This window comes from Diorhabda carinulata, chromosome 11, assembly GCF_026250575.1.
Source record: "Diorhabda carinulata isolate Delta chromosome 11, icDioCari1.1, whole genome shotgun sequence".
NCBI lineage: Eukaryota > Metazoa > Arthropoda > Insecta > Coleoptera > Chrysomelidae > Diorhabda > Diorhabda carinulata.
In genome coordinates this window covers 13,098,451-13,117,306 of record NC_079470.1, presented here as the reverse complement: position 1 = coordinate 13,117,306, position 18,856 = coordinate 13,098,451, and the positions used below count along the sequence as shown (strand labels likewise).

The window sequence follows — 18,856 nt, the reverse complement described above, 5'->3', positions numbered from 1 at the left end:
TTTATTTTTAATTTTTCGTTCGTTCGTTTCAGATGAACGTGCGGGTCACAACCATGGACGCGGAATTGGAATTCGCGATCCAACAAACAACGTCCGGCAAACAACTCTTCGACCAAGTGGTAAAAACAATCGGTCTTAGAGAAGTTTGGTTCTTCGGGTTGCAATATACCGATTCCAAAGGGGACCTTACTTGGGTTAAACTCTACAGAAAGGTATGTTGTTGTTGTTTTTTTTTTCAATAGTGGAAACTTTGAATTAAGATATTTGACGATAATATTAGATTTGAGACCACTTGTTTCTGAGTTGTAGGCCTCTAAAGTTACAAAATATTTTCTAAAATATACTTTCGAACATTATGGTTCATATTCGATTCGTAACTTTTACAGGGACAACCTGTACAATCTAAAGAAAGCAAAAATTAATTTTAGAATCGATTTTTTCAACAAAATGTTGTAAAATTGATGGATTAGGAGTTTTAGATCGTTTGTATGTGACAAGTAAACCAAACCGTTCGCCGTAAAGAAACATTCCGAAGAAAATTATCATAAATTGTGATTATTCAAAAATTCAGGTCAGGAGCGGCTCATGCCCAATGGTTAACAACCCATAACTTCTACAGGGACAACCTGTACAATCTAAAGATAGCAAAAATTAATTTTTGAATCGATTTTTTCAACAAAATGTTGTAAAATTGATGGTTTAGGAGTTTTAGATCGTTTGTATATGTCAAGTAAACCAAACCGTTCGCCGTAAAGAAACATTCCGAAGAAAATTATCATAAATTGTGAATATTCAAACATTCAGGTCAGGGGCGGCTCATGCCCAATGGTTAACAATCCGTGACTTTTACAGGGACAACCTGTACAATCTAAAGATAGCAAAAATTAATTTTTGAATCGATTTTTTCAACAAAATGTTGTAAAATTGATGGTTTAGGAGTTTTAGATCGTTTGTATATGTCAAGTAAACCAAACCGTTCGCCGTAAAGAAACATTCCGAAGAAAATTATCATAAATTGTGATTATTCGAACATTCAGGTCAGGAGCGGCTCATGCCCAATGGTTAACAACCCATAACTTCTACAGGGACAACCTGTACAATCTAAAGATAGCAAAAATTAATTTTTGAATCGATTTTTTCAACAAAATGTTGTAAAATTGATGGTTTAGGAGTTTTAGATCGTTTGTATATGTCAAGTAAACCAAACCGTTCGCCGTAAAGAAACATTCCGAAGAAAATTATCATAAATTGTGAATATTCAAACATTCAGGTCAGGGGCGGCTCATGCCCAATGGTTAACAATCCGTGACTTTTACAGGGACAACCTGTACAATCTAAAGATAGCAAAAATTAATTTTTGAATCGATTTTTTCAACAAAATGTTGTAAAATTGATGGTTTAGGAGTTTTAGATCGTTTGTATATGTCAAGTAAACCAAACCGTTCGCCGTAAAGAAACATTCCGAAGAAAATTATCATAAATTGTGATTATTCGAACATTCAGGTCAGGGGCGGCTCATGCCCAATGGTTAACAACCCATAACTTTTACAGGGACAATCTGTACAATCTAAAGAAAGCAAAAATTAATTTTTGAATCGATTTTTTCAACAAAATGTTGTAAAATTGATGGTTTAGGAGTTTTAGATCGTTTGTATATGTCAAGTAAACCAAACCGTTCGCCGTAAAGAAACATTCCGAAGAAAATTATCATAAATTGTGAATATTCAAACATTCAGGTCAGGGGCGGCTCATGCCCAATGGTTAACAATCCGTGACTTTTACAGGGACAACCTGTACAATCTAAAGATAGCAAAAATTAATTTTTGAATCGATTTTTTCAACAAAATGTTGTAAAATTGATGGTTTAGGAGTTTTAGATCGTTTGTATATGACAAGTAAACCAAACCGTTCGCCGTAAAGAAACATTCCGAAGAAAATTAACATAAATTGTGATTATTTATTAAAAATACTTATTAAAATACAATCAAATATTTCTACTTGAATTGCATACTGTCGAATATCGTGTTATTTACATAATGAAAAGGCACTTTTGCATTTCTACACCGTTCCGGAGTCTACGGAGGATATTTATTTGAAATTGGAAGAGATTCTGACTTTTAGCGTCTTAATGGAATGTGGCAACTTTATTTTTTAATTAGTTCTCCAAGAAATGTTCGAATAATCACAATTTATGATAATTTTCTTCGGAATGTTTCTTTATGGCGGACGGTTTACTTGACATATACAAAGATCTAAAACTTCTAAACCACCAATTTGATTGAGTTTAACAAACAATATCATTTTCTCATAAAATCGATTGAAAAATTTAATTTTTGTCATCTTGAGATTGTACTAGTTGTCCCTGTGAAAGTTACGGATTGTTAACCATTGGGCATGAGCCGCCCCTGACCTTCAGATATGTTCAGAAAGTATAATTTAGCAAGTTTAAAGACCCATAACTCAAAAACGAACCGCCGTATGAGTAAATTTTTTTCGCATCAAGTCCCTAAAACACCCTGTAGACTATATTTTAGTTATTAAGTACTAAATATTCAAGTGTGACTTACAAATCCAAACAATCTGTTTGTAATAGTAACATTAAATTTCTAATTAGTAATTTTATCTTTACGTCAAGAATTATTTTTTTTAATACGAAGGTTGGTACTTGAATTTCACTGACGTGAATATGTCAAATCTGTCATTGTCATCATAAAACGGATACTTGGAAATTTGTTGAAAAAATTTTCTATATTTGTTTTTATTTTTCTATTTACGTAGCAACCCTCGTATAACTAATTCTGTAACCGCGTGTCTTCAAATGTACTAATCTAATTATTGCTGTCTCAAACAAACAGTTATTTAATGTAAAGCTTGTGTACCGAGTGGGCAATTAAATATTTTTTTCCAACTTATTCTTGAAACGGTCATTGGAAGCGATATTTTCTGCGCAATCTCCATCTATACTCGTTCGTATAATGGTAACCGCCCATTTACCCTATTGCGCAGAATCGTCACCGTACCAAGGACGGTTTTTCGATGGGTTGGAACAAACTTTAAGAACTAGTATTTTAGATCTATAACTAGATGGCGTATTTCAAATTACAAATTTGAGAAAGTAACAATAGTATTCCTCAACAAATTTTGTGTATTTTTCATTTTCCAAGTTTTATTCTCTTCAAATACGATGTGGGGGAGAGTGGGAATCTTGTTTTGAAAAAATAATTGCAAGTCCGGTTCTGCTTATCCGATTTTTATAAACTTGGTGTTGTTCGAAAGGGCTTTTGTCCATCAATACAAAATATATAAATTCTAAACAATTTAATCAACAAAATGAATGTTAGAGGGCGATATTTCATATATTTTATTGTGATTTATTTTGAAAAATTTAAATAGAAACATAAAAGTTGAAGTAAGTTATTTAAAAGTAAACTAAATCGACATTAAAATAACAAAACCCGCATGTCGATATCTTTTTTTCTATTTCGAGATATCTTCAGAAATAGTAAACGGCGGGAATTTTTTTTTCAAACTTCTATTAATTCGCCCTCCTACTAAAAAAAAATTTGCGTTCTGAATTGTATAATTCGTAATACGCCCTCTAGTAGCGAACCAAAAATTTCTAAAAACAATTTGATATTTCCGACGGTCGTTTTTAGTTGCCCACCCGGTACAGATCGTAATATCTCTATATTGGGTCATCCTGTATACATTATTATTGTACTTAACGCTATTATTAGCCTTTTTGACGCAGTAAGCTAGTTTCATCTCTCTCACCTCAGTCTCTCCCTGTCTCTCCCTTTGCTCAGTCTCTATCTCTCTCTCCTCCTCCTCTATCTCTGTCTCTCTCTTCTTAGTCCCTCCCTCTCCTCTGTCTATCTCTCTCTCCTCAGTCTCTCTCTCTCTCTCTCTCTCTCCCCTGTCTCTCTCTGTCTCTGCTCCCCACCCTCCCACTCTCTTTCCTTTTTCTGTTCTCTGGCTCTGTCTCTCTTTTTCCACAGAAGATATTTCAATAATACTTGAACGTTTCACACTGTATTGGTTTTTCCAAAAAAAGGTCGATTATGTGTCTAGATTCGCTGATGAATTGATGCAAATAATTTTCCATTGAAAATAACTGAAAGGTATCGTGGAATTTTCTGTACAGAGGGTTTGGAAATGTAGCGATCGGTAGATTTTTAAATTGACACCTCGGTATAATATAATTCGCTCGAGCAAATGTACACAAACCATTATAATAATGACGTAATTAGCTATGGCGATTTAATCATTCATATTTCTATTTATAATTTCGTTTATTTTTATACAATAATCGCGCGCTTAATAAATATCTTTTCGTTAATGTAACTCGATAGACGATTTTAATATAAAATGACGTCAAAAATATTTAATTTCGTCGTTTAAAGTCCATCATATCCGAAAGAATATTATCGTTATTTCAAAAAAAATCGAACGAGAATTAATAATAATGAACTAGATTACATTTTATTATCTTTAACGAATTTTTTTGGCTCAAATCGAATCCTGATGAAATCTCTACAAGTTTTTTGTGCCCTTTCCCAGTTTTTACCACCTCGTAGGCAGATTTTTCACGGTTTTCATGGAAATTGTTCCACAGCCAATATAACCCTTACTTAGAATGAAAACTGGTTGTACGTTTGGTTCTATAAACCACCAGCCCCGCTGAGTGAATATTTCCATCAACAGGATCATTCCTGACATATCCTGGTGATCGCCAACGTCGGGGGATGTCCCCCGCGAAAATGTCATCTGTCTGTCAACGTATAATTTGGTCAAGAAGGAAGTTAAATCTTAAAGTTTCCTCCAGAACCGCCTCTGGTTAGATCAGGTTAGGTTTCCGCCTTCGGATACCCACCACGTCTTATCCGTTGCCTCCTTTGGGTGTTGTATAGCTCCGTGAAGCACCTTATCGATTGCTTGCATCGTTATCACCAAAGGAAAACATCGAACTCTTCGGAAATCGGGTCCAACATCCCCTATTCCCATTGAAAGACTTAAAGTTAAAGATTTTCTGCCGAATAGAGTTGTTGGATCAAGGAAAAACGTCCAAGTTTCACCAAGACAATGCAATGTATAGTCCAGATCTGGTCCCTAGTGACTACTGATCTAAAAAAAAATGCTCGCCGGCAAGAAATTCAGGTAAAATGAATAAGCAATTGATGAAACTGAAGTTTATTTTGATGCAGAAGATGAATCTTCGTACAAGCACGGCATCGAGAAGTTAGGGAAGCGTTCGAATGATTTTTTGGCGAAAAATCCGAGGTGGGTGGTATACTGAAGATGGGCCTGCTATTTTGGACATAGTATACTTCATGGTGATAGATGTGGTGTCCTTCTGCGTTTTGGGTAATCATTTGGGACTCCACCTCATCCTTTATCAGGAAATTCACCACGTCGATACATATATTTAAGTAGGAAACGGTTAATAATCAGGACAAGGCACTTCGGTAAACGCTATCGGTCGTTTACAATGATTATTTCGAATGTATATATAAAATAATTTTCAAAAAAATACTTTTAATCTCGAAATGTATAACGTCAACTTCGTATTTGATGCACACAGTGACCGTGCGTTCTATAAATAACAAATGAAATGATTATCGATACCCCCCGACACAATATTTCTACTGAGTCATAATAAACCGGTTGATCACAAGATCTTTGGGTGTTTGTTCGAGGTGATGTAACATCTATAAACTTAACCGCATAAAAATTCGAAGTAAAATTCAATGACGCACGATAATTTCAATAAAAATTTTTAATTAATTATCGTAACGATTTGTTGCCACGACTGACGGATACCCTACTAAAAGTTCCCGATTATGTACAATACCTTAATTAAGTTCATTATTTTCTCGAAATCCGAATTAATTTTTTTTCTGTTGTCGTTTATCTATACTTTTGAATGATTAACTGATTTTTAAAATTAAATATTGTGATACGGACCTGGACTACTATTCTGTCGTCTTTTTGACCTTGACTATATCCACATATTAATTTTCTTTGGAAAACATGTTTTTTTAAGCCAATTTGACTGGACTAATACTACAATACTTGAGGTTCTTGACTAGGAATTTAGTATTCAAGTTGGTTGAGTTAAAAAAATAACCAAATCGGGTTTATAAAGTGAAATTCTGTTATATTTGCATGTGAAAATGAAATTTGGAAAATTTATCGTCGTTAAATGTTATTTCCATTCATGTAGCGCGCGATATTGCCGATGTGATGGTTCGTCCTTGACACGGTCTAGCTGTTATACCATGACAAGACTTTTAACAAGGTGAAAACATCATTTATATGTGCACAAATAAACCAGTTCACAATGACCGAATAAAAGAAACATTTATTATCATTATTTTTATTGAAAAAAATTGGGTGAAAAACATCCGTGTAAAATCCTTGTTGATACAGCGGATTATCTTGAACTAATTTCTAAAGTTTCTTGTTCGAAATGGCTAAAACAACGTGAAAGCGAAGATGAGGGACAAACTAAGATAGTCTCGGAAATACCTAACCATTCGAGGTGGCCGATTCTGGAGAGGAAGATGCATGACCTTGCCTGCACATGGAACAGTCTCTGCCTTCTTTGGAACCGGTTCTCCCTTTCCAGTCGATTATTTTTTTTAATTGGGGTGTGAAGTTATGGCCCCACGTTTCATCCATGGTCATAAAACATTAAAAATTGTCAAACACTCGATGGAAATATCTTGACGACGTTGTGGACCATGAAGTTTGATACTTTTTTTATAACAAGAATCGCCAATTTCCTTAAAATCACCTCTTCATTATTGGAAAATCTTTGATTACCGAAACATTCGAGGTGGCCGAATCTGGAGATAAAGATGCATGACCTTGCCTGCACATGGAACAGTCTCTGCCTTCTTTGGAACCGGTTCTCCCTTTTCGGTCGATTATTTTTTTAATTGGGGTGTGAAGTTATGGCCCCACGTTTCATCCATGGTCATAAAACATTAAAAATTGTCAAACACTCGATGGAAATATCTTGACGACGTTGTGGACCATGAAGTTTGATACTTTTTTTATAACAAGAATCGCCAATTTCCTTAAAATCACCTCTTCATTATTGGAAAATCTTTGATAACCGAAACATTCGAGGTGGCCGAATCTGGAGAGGAAGATGCATGACCTTGCCTGCACATGGAACAGTCTCTGCCTTCTTTGGAACCGGTTCTCCCTTTCCAGTCGATTATTTTTTTTAATTGGGGTGTGAAGTTATGGCCCCACGTTTCATCCATGGTCATAAAACATGAAAAATTGTCAAACACTCGATGGAAATATCTTGACGACGTTGTGGACCATGAAGTTTGATACTTTTTTTATAACAAGAATCGCCAATTTCCTTAAAATCACCTCTTCATTATTGGAAAATCTTTGATTACCGAAACATTCGAGGTGGCCGAATCTGGAGATAAAGATGCATGACCTTGCCTGCACATGGAACAGTCTCTGTCTTCTTTGGAACCGGTTCTCCCTTTTCAGTTGATTATTTTTTTAATTGGGGTGTGAAGTTATGGCCCCACGTTTCATCCATGGTCATAAAACATGAAAAATTGTCAAACACTCGATGGAAAAATCTTCACGATGCTTTGTACCATGAAGTTTGACATTTTTATTGGTGAATCTACTCAGAACGTCATACGTTCTGAGTTCTGAGCTGTTATTTGACAAACCAAAGCTGTCACTTGCAATTTTAAAGTGAAAATTTAGAAAAAATGTATAAAATGCTTCGTTAAGTACTAAAAGACGCGATTTTCTCAATCACAACCAATCCCAATTAACTTCCAGTTGCGGTGGTAAATACCCCTTGGTCTCCAGTGGTAGTGGATTTCGAAAATGTGAAAACATATATTTCCCTCTTTTTCTAACGCACGAAGACGTCTAAAGACATCTCGATATATCTGGATTGGTCTGGAATGTTCCAAAATATGTTCGCGATCTGAAAAAACCAAATCAAAATATTCTAGAATGTTCTGCTATCGGAAATTCCTGTTGTTTATAAACCGAAATTTACGCGATGTATTACCTAACCTATAATTCAATCATCAATGACATATAAATTCACTCAGTATAACCAACCCGTAAATTTAAAAAGTTACTAAAAGGAATAACTTGTAGTTTCTTTCTTCTTTACTCGATTTTTTGAATAATAGTCAATAATGTGATATAATTTTCGAATTATTAGCTTGTAATTTTGTAAAAATTTGAAATTTACATTGATCTGGTACATTTAGAGAAAGCGATTCTTCGAAATGACATGTATACGTTGTTTATTCGCTAAATTATTTTTAATCGGCGTTATACATGTCCCTGTAGATTATCAATAATGATAAGTGCGGTTTTAAATTATTTATACGAATAAAATCGTCGTTTTTTTATCAGCAAAATTGTTGATAATTTTATTTTTATTGTTTAGTTGAAAATATGAAAACGATATTGATTTCTTTGTCGTCTATATCGACGGTTAACAACATTTTTTTTCACATGAAAACTTATCACTATTGAGGGCTGTTTAGTACTACCCCTGTTGCCGGAATCATATACGGGGGTCGCTGTATAAGATCTTTTCGAATGCGTCTCTGTCCCACGCATCTCCAATAACTTTCTTTCGAACCGAACACTCCTGGAAAAAAAATGCCGGTGTACCATTCAGAATTATCCAATCTTCGTGGGCGAACGACTTTTGTTGGATTTGGTTCGTCTTTAAAGTCGCTTTTTGTTTATTTTTGATATAACAACACGTTCCGAGTACGTTCACCATTAAAAACGTCAAATTTTATGACAACGACAATGACAGATTTGACATATTCACGTCAGTGCTGTCATATTTCAAAACTCGAAGGAAATATGTGTAAAAAATAAATTCTTGATGAATTTAATCAAAGTAGAACGTTTTTTTTTTTATAAGTTTGCATTTTTATCGATAAAACCATCGATCCGATAAAATAAAAACGGTTAAATCAAATTTGTATTTGTTGAAACGACGACCTAGAAAGGTCATTTCACACCTACGAATTCGTGCAGGTGGTAAAATTGTAGGTGTGATCGATATAACTGTTGAGAAATTGCATTTACGTAAGTTTTTTTTTGAACGTAAGCAATCAACTAAAACGATATTACGAGGGTTGCTTCCTAAGATACGACACAGCTTATCACTTTGACGAATAAGACGTTTTATCGTATCTCTTCATAAAATGTAACCGTCAATGATTGAAAGCGAATTGGGACGGTTTTTTGGAGTCCTACGTCGCCCTCCAAACTGCTCCGGTATCAAAACGATCATCATCTGAGTGGATTGTAGCTGATGCACCACGATCGAGGCGTTTAAAGACGTAACAGTTAGCTGGGGAAGGTTACGGCTTTAATATTTTGGGATACGCATGAAATATTATCCATCGATTATTTCCAAAAAAGTTGATTGCAAAAATCAAGGAAAAACGTCGAAGTTTCACCAAGACAATGCAACGATTCACAAATCGATGGCTAAATTGAATGAATTACACTTCGAATTGATTCCTCATCCACCGTATAGTTCAGATCTGATCCTCAGTGTAAGAAATTCGGCTCAAATGAACAAGCAATTTCTAAAACTCAAACCTACTTCGAGGTAAAAGAGAAATCCTTCTACAAACACATCATCGAGAAGTTAGAGAAGCGTTTGAATGTTTGTATTGACCTTGAAGGAGATTTTGTTGATGAATAGAATCGATTTTTGGTAAAAAAAATGTTATCGTACGATTTATCGAGTAATATGTTTTGATTCCACGCCTAATGGAGACACTTGGCATCGTCTATCACCAAACAACTGCTCCAGCTAAATAGGAGCGAAATCAGACGTCACCTTCACACCAGGTTATCTGTGAGTGCCACGGGCACGGTTTAAACACCTGGGCAAACCCCAAAACCTGCCCGACGACATCAAAGGGTTCAAGCCAAAGCTCCTGAAGCTTCTCAAAGGACATCGGGCTTTGGTGACGGCCTATTTGAAGGCCTACGTGTTCAACGGCCGTCCACAATTATGAACTTAATTCTGTTTGGTACTCCGAGACATTAATTTTTTGAATTGTTTACTTTTACATGTCGCAATTATGTGTAATGTCGTAGTTCTAGATTTTTTAGTACCTTCAGAATGTAATAAAACCCGTTAGACTTGTTATTTAAATATTTGTTCTCGTTAAACAATTCGGGTTGTATAAACACGAAAAAAAAAAAATTATATCATACCTTTAAAAATGCGAGATTATTTGATAAAATTATTTACACCGTTGCTGTTTTTCTATATCGACGATTTTCCAAAGTGTAGGCTAAAAATGGGGCCCAAAAAGAGGCTTATTTATTTACTCGCAGTAACGACAAGAGCTGTAAGGATGTTTTATGATGTTCTTCAAGTGGTGATTCACCAGCAGGGACTCTCCCCGGTTTAATGATAAAACTGGTGCTATAAAAGCCCTTCTTCGTCAAGTTGTCGGCTTGTTCATTGCTGTGCACTGTGTGGTTGTGGTCGAAGTTGAGGAAAATCGGATTGGATGTAACAACGTCGGTTGTATTTGGAGAAAATACAGCAGTGAAAAGGAACAGGAACAGCAGACGACATCTTGAACGTTTTTTGCTCTAATATTGGGACGTATTGGGATGATAAAAACATTTCAGAAGACTCTGAATACCGTGAAAAAGCTGTTAAAGAGAAATGTCCACAAATTCGTGACATAACCTCAAAAGTAGCTGACTGGGACAAAATTTTCCATACAGCAAGTAACTATGAAAGTAAAAGTAGTGGCTTCAATATTTTCCGCTTTGTAGATTTTTTTTTTTTTTTTCAAAAAAAAAACGTTTATTTTTTATTATTAAACACTTTTTTTATTTAAATTTTACTTTGAACAAGCAGCAGGAATCTTTTTTCGAAAAAAGCGTGAGATGTTTCAAACAAATAAAACGGTTCACTGCACTTTCAGCAGACGACGCTGAAAGTGATAGTAGCGATTGTGAAAATCATTTGGTACGTATTCATATTATTAAATATAGAGTTTAGTATCATATTTTTCATTAGTATTTTATTATAGTGCCCAAATCACCTTGTAACGTTAGATTCTTATATTATAATTTCAAAAGATCTCATCCAAAAGGATTGCGAAACAAAAATCGTCGATGACTGGATTATATATTGAAATTTCGTTATAATCGGTCTCGTCCGAACGAATTACCGAACAAAAATCATTGATGACTGGACTATATATTCGAATTTCGTGATAAATAGTTTCATTCGAACGAATTGTTAGAAAAAAATCGTTGTTGACTGGATTATATATTGAAATTTCGTTATAATCGGTCTATTCCGAACGAATTACCGAACAAAAATCGTCGATGACTGGACTATATATTCGAATTTCGTGATAAATGGTTTCGTCCGAACGAATTGTTAGAAAAAAATCGTTGTTGACTGGATTATATATTGAAATTTCGTTATAATCGGTCTATTCCGAACGAATTACCGAACAAAAATCGTCGATGACTGGACTATATATATTCGAATTTCGTGATAAATGGTTTCATTCGAAAGAATTGCTAGTCAAAAATCGTTGTTGACTGGATTATATATTGAAATTTCGTTATAATCGGTCTATTCCAAACGAATTACCGAACAAAAATCGTCGATGACTGGACTATATATATTCGAATTTCGTAATAAATGGTTTCATTCGAAAGAATTGTTAGTCAAAAATCGTTGTTGACTGGACTATATATTGAAATTTCGTTATAATCGGTCTCGTTTTAAAAGAATTTCTAGCCAAAAATAGTTATTGACTGGACTATATATTCGTACTTCTAGTAGCCGAAATCATATTAAAAAACAACTGATTGTATGTGATAAGAACCTGAAATGACATTATATCAATATAAGTGCAAATTAAAATGAATAACAATCACTTCTCAGAAGCAACGTTTATGTGCATTTATTATTAACATCCGGTTTTTTTACTAATTTTTAAAATATTTACTGTATTATGTTGCAAGTCTGATGTCATTGGTATTTGATACCTGAATCAGTAGTAAACAATTTAATGGAAATTTAATGAAACGCGAAATCAAATTCACTGACAACTTAATCATAATTCGGTACATTGAATCACGTTTTTACTTTTAATAAAAATATCTTAAATTACCTCCTCGATATGGAAAAACAAATTTTTGACGCTAACAATTACATATAAAATTTAAGACAATCTGTATCTTATTTTTTTATGTCGTTGGAACTGATAAAATACTAACGAGAACGCAAGAAAAACAAAATGGACGCTATGTTGTTTACAATTTATAGAACTGTCATTCATATGTCAAACGTCATGTGTAAAACCTTCTGCGATTTGACCAATCAGGAATCTACAGAATTGCCAACTCAAATTCAAATTCAAATCAGTCCTAGTTTAATGATCCTTAATATTTTTTAGTAATATACTGTAAATATATACCGGAAGCGGTGATTTGAATAACGGATGTTTTGTCATTGTTTTTGGGTTATTAGTGTCTGATAAAAAGATTGAATCATCGTATTACCTAAATAGTCGATAAATCAAAATTTTCATAGCAAATCTGTTATCTGTATTGAAATGTCACCATGTAATCAAATGATATGATTAAACCCAATAGTTAAGTGACGAAAAAAAAAAAATAGGTGTGTTGATACGTAATAATGAACACACTATTTTTTTATAGCACTACACGCGCGTTTCGATAACCAAATTATCGTCTTCAGAGACTGAAAGTTAACACCAACAGTTGTAGTTCAATTTAGTTGAAATATAATAGTTTTAAATACATTTTTGGAAAACTTATTATTCGTCTTAATCAATTGCATAACCTCAAACTTCTATTTTAATTGAAATTGAATATAAATTATTATGTTTTATCGAATTGTTTCAAAAACAAATCGAATGGACTATGGTATGTATCTGAAATGTAAAAAAAAATATTTGTCTGTGAAACAATTTTTTCTGTGAGAATTACGAGGCTATAAATCATCATCTGAACCGACAGATTTGCGTCCTAGGCCCCTTCGCAATTTACACTTGGCGGGAGCATCAATAATGGCGGACATGTTTACGTACTTGTAGCACAACGCCGACTGACGACTGACGCCCGAACGTCGACAATGGCGGAGTGTGTAGTGCGGGAGCTTCGCGCATGTAAGCGTAATCCGACGCTGCAGCGATATACTAATCTAGTTATCGCTGTCTCGAACGTGTAATGGGCAGATACTACGGATCGAATCGTCGTCGCACTTCGCTACAGGATGAAATTCGTAGAGATCGTCCAAAATCCGCAGAAAAATGTGACGTATCGCGATTTTGGCATTAGTTCCCCACACGCATACATAAATTTTAATCTTTCGACTAAATTATCTGTACAAATTCCAAAAATATTGCACGTATATATAAATATATAAATTTTTTTTATCGATCAAGACACGTTTCATATTTTGTACTTACGTAAGTTTTTAACGCGAATTGTTAGTCGACTGTATAAAATCAAAAAGTCGTAAAACGAGATAAATAGTCGACGAATATTACATGGAACTAATTAAACAATAGTTTAGGGTAATTCAGTTGCTCAACAAACAATGCTATTTCTATTTTATGTCGAAATAATGATTCACAGAATCTATTCGCAACTTATACATCTTAATTAAACCGATTACGTGGTTTGTGTTATACATAAAGTAACTTTACTTGGAAAATTATATGAAAAATATTGAATAAATAAAAATTTTCATTTTATAGTTGTCTCAAAACTGCATTCAACCATTTTTTCTTTGCCTCCCTCTTCATCTTCTATCCGAACGGCCGTCGATTTGTTCTTGGTAGTTGTACTGTCAAAACTAGTGTACACTAAAACGTTCTTAGTTCTCTACTGCTTGCACTGGGTCTAGAGTCACTTCAGCCAGTGCAGTGCAAGACAGTGCACCGTCATCGGACGACTTTAAAATATCAAAAAGTACTAAATCGATTTCCAACAATCAACAAATGCTCCGCTCGAACTAATTCTATACAATCTTGAATTGGCCCGCACAGATCTAGTTCAGTACAGTTCCAGGGCAGTTACCAAGAACAAATCTCATATCTCTGGAACGGATTTTTCGAATAACTTACGTTAGTGTTGTACTTTGACATTTGTCACGTGATACTGGTGACATTGACGTAACTTTAGAAGCAAATATTTCCCCTGTATAAATCACAACACTACTAGTGTTGTTTTCCCGTATTATTTTTTTTTTATCCGAAGGTTTTTATATGCAGACTATAAGATTTTCCGCCTCGTCGAGTTATATAATTTGCATAATTAGAAATACTTCAAGCAAGAAATATATAAAAAAAAAATAATTGTTAAACTACACGCAAAAATGGTTTCGTATTAATTTTCCGAAGCCGCTTTGTAAATATATTAAGGCCGTTTGACATAACGTGCAAGTCTTCGTAAACGGTAAAAGTAAACAAATTCCTAACCTCAAATATTTACTAATATTTTGTACGTAGTTTAACAATGAAAATAACGAAGTTTTACGACCTATTATGCCAAAAGTAACTGGATTGCAACTTGCATGCAATAAAAACGACACAAATTCGATAGATAATGTCAGGATCTAGCATGAAACAATCGAATACGAGGATGGTCCCAAAAGTACCCGAGCTGACTCACTTAGAAAGCTGTGAGCAAGATGGGTGCCGCGTTTGCGCACAATGCGTCGTTAAGATGTTTCCATCCGGTGTTTGGCAATGTTTTATAACGTTTTATAACCACGGATGAAACGTGGGTCCATCATTTCACATTTGAAACAAAAGATTAATGAGACGAATGAATTGAAGGGTTCCAAAGAAGTCCAAGATCGTTCCATCTGAAGGGAAAGTGATGGTGTCGGTTTTTTGGAATGTGCGTGGGATCATTTTCATCTTGATTATCTTGAATAAGGAAAAAACATCAACGGCAACGTTTTAGCGAAGAAATCAAGCAAAAACTGTCTAAAAATAAGTGTTGTTTCATCAAGACAATGTACCAGTTCACACATCCGTTATTGCGATGGTCAAAATTAATAAATTAAAGTTTGAATTGCTACTCCATGCCCCCTTTTTGACCAGGTTCAGTTCCTTCGGATTATTTTGACCATTTTTAGTATAAAAAGTGTATCGAACTTATTGAACATCGCTGCAAAAAGTGTATGGATCTAAAAGGAGTTCACTTTAAATAATAAATAGATTTTTTTCCAAAATTTTTAGGCCAGGTACTTATTTTCCATCTGTAACAAAAACATCGAACGTTATAACCATACCTCGTATTTTTATGTAACGATTTATTATTTTTTATAGGTAATGAGCCAAGATGTGAAAAAAGAAAATCCTCTGCAATTCAAATTCCGCGCCAAATTCTACCCCGAAGACGTCGCCGAAGAATTGATCCAAGATATTACCCTCCGTCTTTTTTACCTCCAAGTAAAGAACGCCATATTGTCCGACGAAATTTACTGTCCGCCCGAAACTTCGGTTCTCTTAGCCTCGTACGCGGTACAAGCGAGGCATGGAGACTATCAGAAGGCGCTCCATTCCGAAGGGTTCCTGGCCAACGACCGGCTGTTACCCCAACGGTAATACCTATAACGAAATAACCGATACAATATTTTCTAATTATTCGTTTTAATCCGTTTCAGCGTTATGGATCAACACAAAATGTCGAAAGACGAATGGGAAAATAGCATAATGACCTGGTGGAAGGAGCACAAAGGTATGTTGCGCGAAGACGCCATGATGGAATACCTCAAGATAGCGCAAGATCTCGAAATGTACGGAGTTAATTATTTCGAAATCCGCAACAAAAAAGGAACGGAATTGTACCTAGGAGTAGATGCTCTCGGTCTCAATATCTACGAAAAAGATGATCAGTGAGTACAAATTATTTCGACCGTATCTAAATCCACGAATTCCTCTCCTTTACTTTCTACGTCTTTCGTTTTATTCCCTCATGTGTCTTGTGCTACTGTAGTTGCTTTAGTGAATTGAACAATTGAAGACTGTTTTCAAGTGATTTAAAAACAGATTTGAATCGATGTTGGACGAGGAACATTTGGGACAACCTTGGACCTCAAAAACATATGGAGAAATGTGCAAAAAATTGGACGTAAAATAAGCAAACTCCATAAATCGGTTTTGATTAGCAAGTTTTTGATCCCTCAAAGTCTTTCTGTTTATCCGAATCCAATTTACTCGCCAGATTTAGCACCTTCTAGGTCTCTTTGAATTAAAAAATTTACTCCATTAAGATGGTGTACCGAAAGGAGATGTTTCCACTCATTATCATCGTCATATAGCTTCCAGTGGAGCAAAAGGTGCCTGTAGGTGTTTCAATAGCTGTGGTAATTTTTAATATGCCTTTTGTGGTTCATATGTTGGTCAATAAATCTGTTAATCGACGATTGAATCATTTGAAATTTATTTTTGTTATATTTTCAAGTTGTGGCCCCATATTTTATTCGGTAACTTAAAACCGTTTCAGACCAGGATTCTCCTTTCGATGTCAGTACCTCCCCTTGTACTTACTATGCTGATCTCTTTGCTATATTTCTATTTCCTCTAAATAGATGGCTCGTAAAAACCTTTTAAAAAAACATCCAAAAATTCTTTTAGTTATGGTTTCGACAAAGGAATAAATGCATTACTGATCAAGAGTTACCGTAGTCACTTCTAGACCTCACAATTAACATTATTATGGTTTATTTTTATCACTTAACCTTGGAATTTCCCACCTTCCATCATTCCATTCATTCTTTTGTGTATTTTCATCCATCCATTCATTTACGTTTATCTAACTTCTCCATCCACCCATTAATATTTGTCTATATGGTTGTAAATTACAATTACTTATCATCTGATGACTTTAATTAACGTTATTGTGGTCTATTTCTATCATTTAAACTCTTTTCGACCTTCTGCTTATATCTTTTCATCATTCCATTCATTGTTTCCTCTATCTTCTTCATCGGGTCCATCCATGTTAGTCTATATTGTTTTAAAGCAAAACTATGAATGATCAATTGCTGCAATTGACATTATTATGGTCTATTATCATCTCTTAACCTCTTTTCCACCTTTTACGTATCTTTCTACATCATTCTATTCATTATTTTCTCTATCTTCTCCATCTGTCCACCAATGTTTGTCTATATGGTTCTATATCACGATTACTTATGATCTAATAACATGATTATGGTTTATTTTTCATCATTTAACCTCTTTTCAAACTTCTACTTATCTTTCCATCATTTTCTTCATTCTTTTCTCCTTCTATTCATCTCATGTTTGTCTATGTGGTTCTATATCACAATTACTAATTATCCAATTACTATAATTAACATTATTACGGTTTATTTTCATCATTTAACATCTTTTCAACCTTCTACTTATCTTTCCATCATTTTCTTCATTCTTTTCTCCTTCTATCTATCCATGTTTCTCTGTTTGGTTCTAAATCACAATTACTTATGATCTAATGACTTCAATTGACATTATTATGGTCTATTTTTATCATTTGACTTCTATTTAACCTTCAACTTATCTCTTTCCATCTTTCCATTCATTCCTTTCTCTATTTTCTCCTTCTATTCATCTCACGTTTGTCTATGTGGTTCTATATCACAATTACTAATTATCCAATTACTATAATTAACATTATTACGGTTTATTTTTCATCATTTAAAATCTTTTCAATCGTCTACTGATCTCTCTCCATCATTTCTTCATTCTTTTCTCCTTCTATCTATGCTTCCATCCATATTTATCACCTAGGCATTATTAAAATTTGAATTAACTTTCCAGACTCACTCCGAAGATCGGATTCCCTTGGTCTGAAATCCGCAATATCTCATTCAACGATAGAAAATTCATAATCAAACCGATCGATAAGAAAGCGCCAGATTTCGTCTTCTTCGCGCCGCGAGTACGCATCAACAAGCGTATCCTCGCCCTTTGCATGGGTAATCACGAATTGTACATGCGCAGACGTAAACCGGATACCATCGATGTCCAACAAATGAAAGCGCAAGCGAGAGAAGAGAAATTAGCTAAACAGCAGCAAAGAGAGAAGCTTCAATTGGAAATTGCGGCGAGAGAAAGAGCCGAAAAGAAACAGCAAGAATATGAAGATAGAATTAAAGGTAATTTCGAGGATAAAACTCAATATTTCGGTTAATTGTTTTGTTTTTTGATTGTAGCTATGCAAGAAGAAATGGAAAGGAGTCAAGCTAATCTCCAAGAAGCTCAAGAGATGATTAGAAGGTTAGAAGAACAACTGAAACAACTTCAAGCGGCTAAAGAAGAACTCGAAAAGAGACAGAACGAGTTGCAAGCTATGATGGAACGTTTGGAGGAAAGCAAGAACTTGGAAGCTGCCGAAAGGGCGAAACTCGAAGAAGAAATCAGGGCGAAACAGGAAGAAGTTCAACGTATACAAGAAGAAGTATGAATTATTGTTTATGTGATTGTTCGTATTATTATTATTATTTTTCTTTTTGTGTAGGTTGAAGCTAAAGATAGCGAAACTAAACGTCTACAAGAAGAAGTTGAAAACGCCCGTCGTAAAGAAGAAGAATTGAAACAACAACAACTCGCCAACGCGACCAAAGGTCATTTGGAAGAGAATGATCACAACGAAGACGATGAAATGGTTAATGGTGATGTTAGCCAAGAACTTAATACCGATGAAAATATCGTCGATCCTATCGAAGATAGACGTACGCTAGCAGAAAGAAACGAACGTTTACAAGATCAATTATTGGTAAGAT

General features: G+C 34.6%; 1 protein-coding gene across 4 annotated transcripts in view; it reads left to right on the top strand.

Moving 5' to 3' along the window:
* LOC130899559 (moesin/ezrin/radixin homolog 1) overlaps positions 1-18,856 on the top strand; it is a 31,605-nt gene that overhangs the window by 8,733 nt on the left and 4,016 nt on the right. For all 4 annotated transcript variants that reach the window (XM_057809578.1, XM_057809577.1, XM_057809575.1 and 1 more), the window contains 6 exons: positions 33-212; positions 15,393-15,667; positions 15,731-15,961; positions 17,892-18,229; positions 18,287-18,531; positions 18,592-18,849. In XM_057809578.1, the coding sequence (XP_057665561.1) occupies positions 33-212; positions 15,393-15,667; positions 15,731-15,961; positions 17,892-18,229; positions 18,287-18,531; positions 18,592-18,849 (1,527 nt within the window). The remainder of the gene's footprint in view (positions 1-32; positions 213-15,392; positions 15,668-15,730; positions 15,962-17,891; positions 18,230-18,286; positions 18,532-18,591; positions 18,850-18,856) is intronic.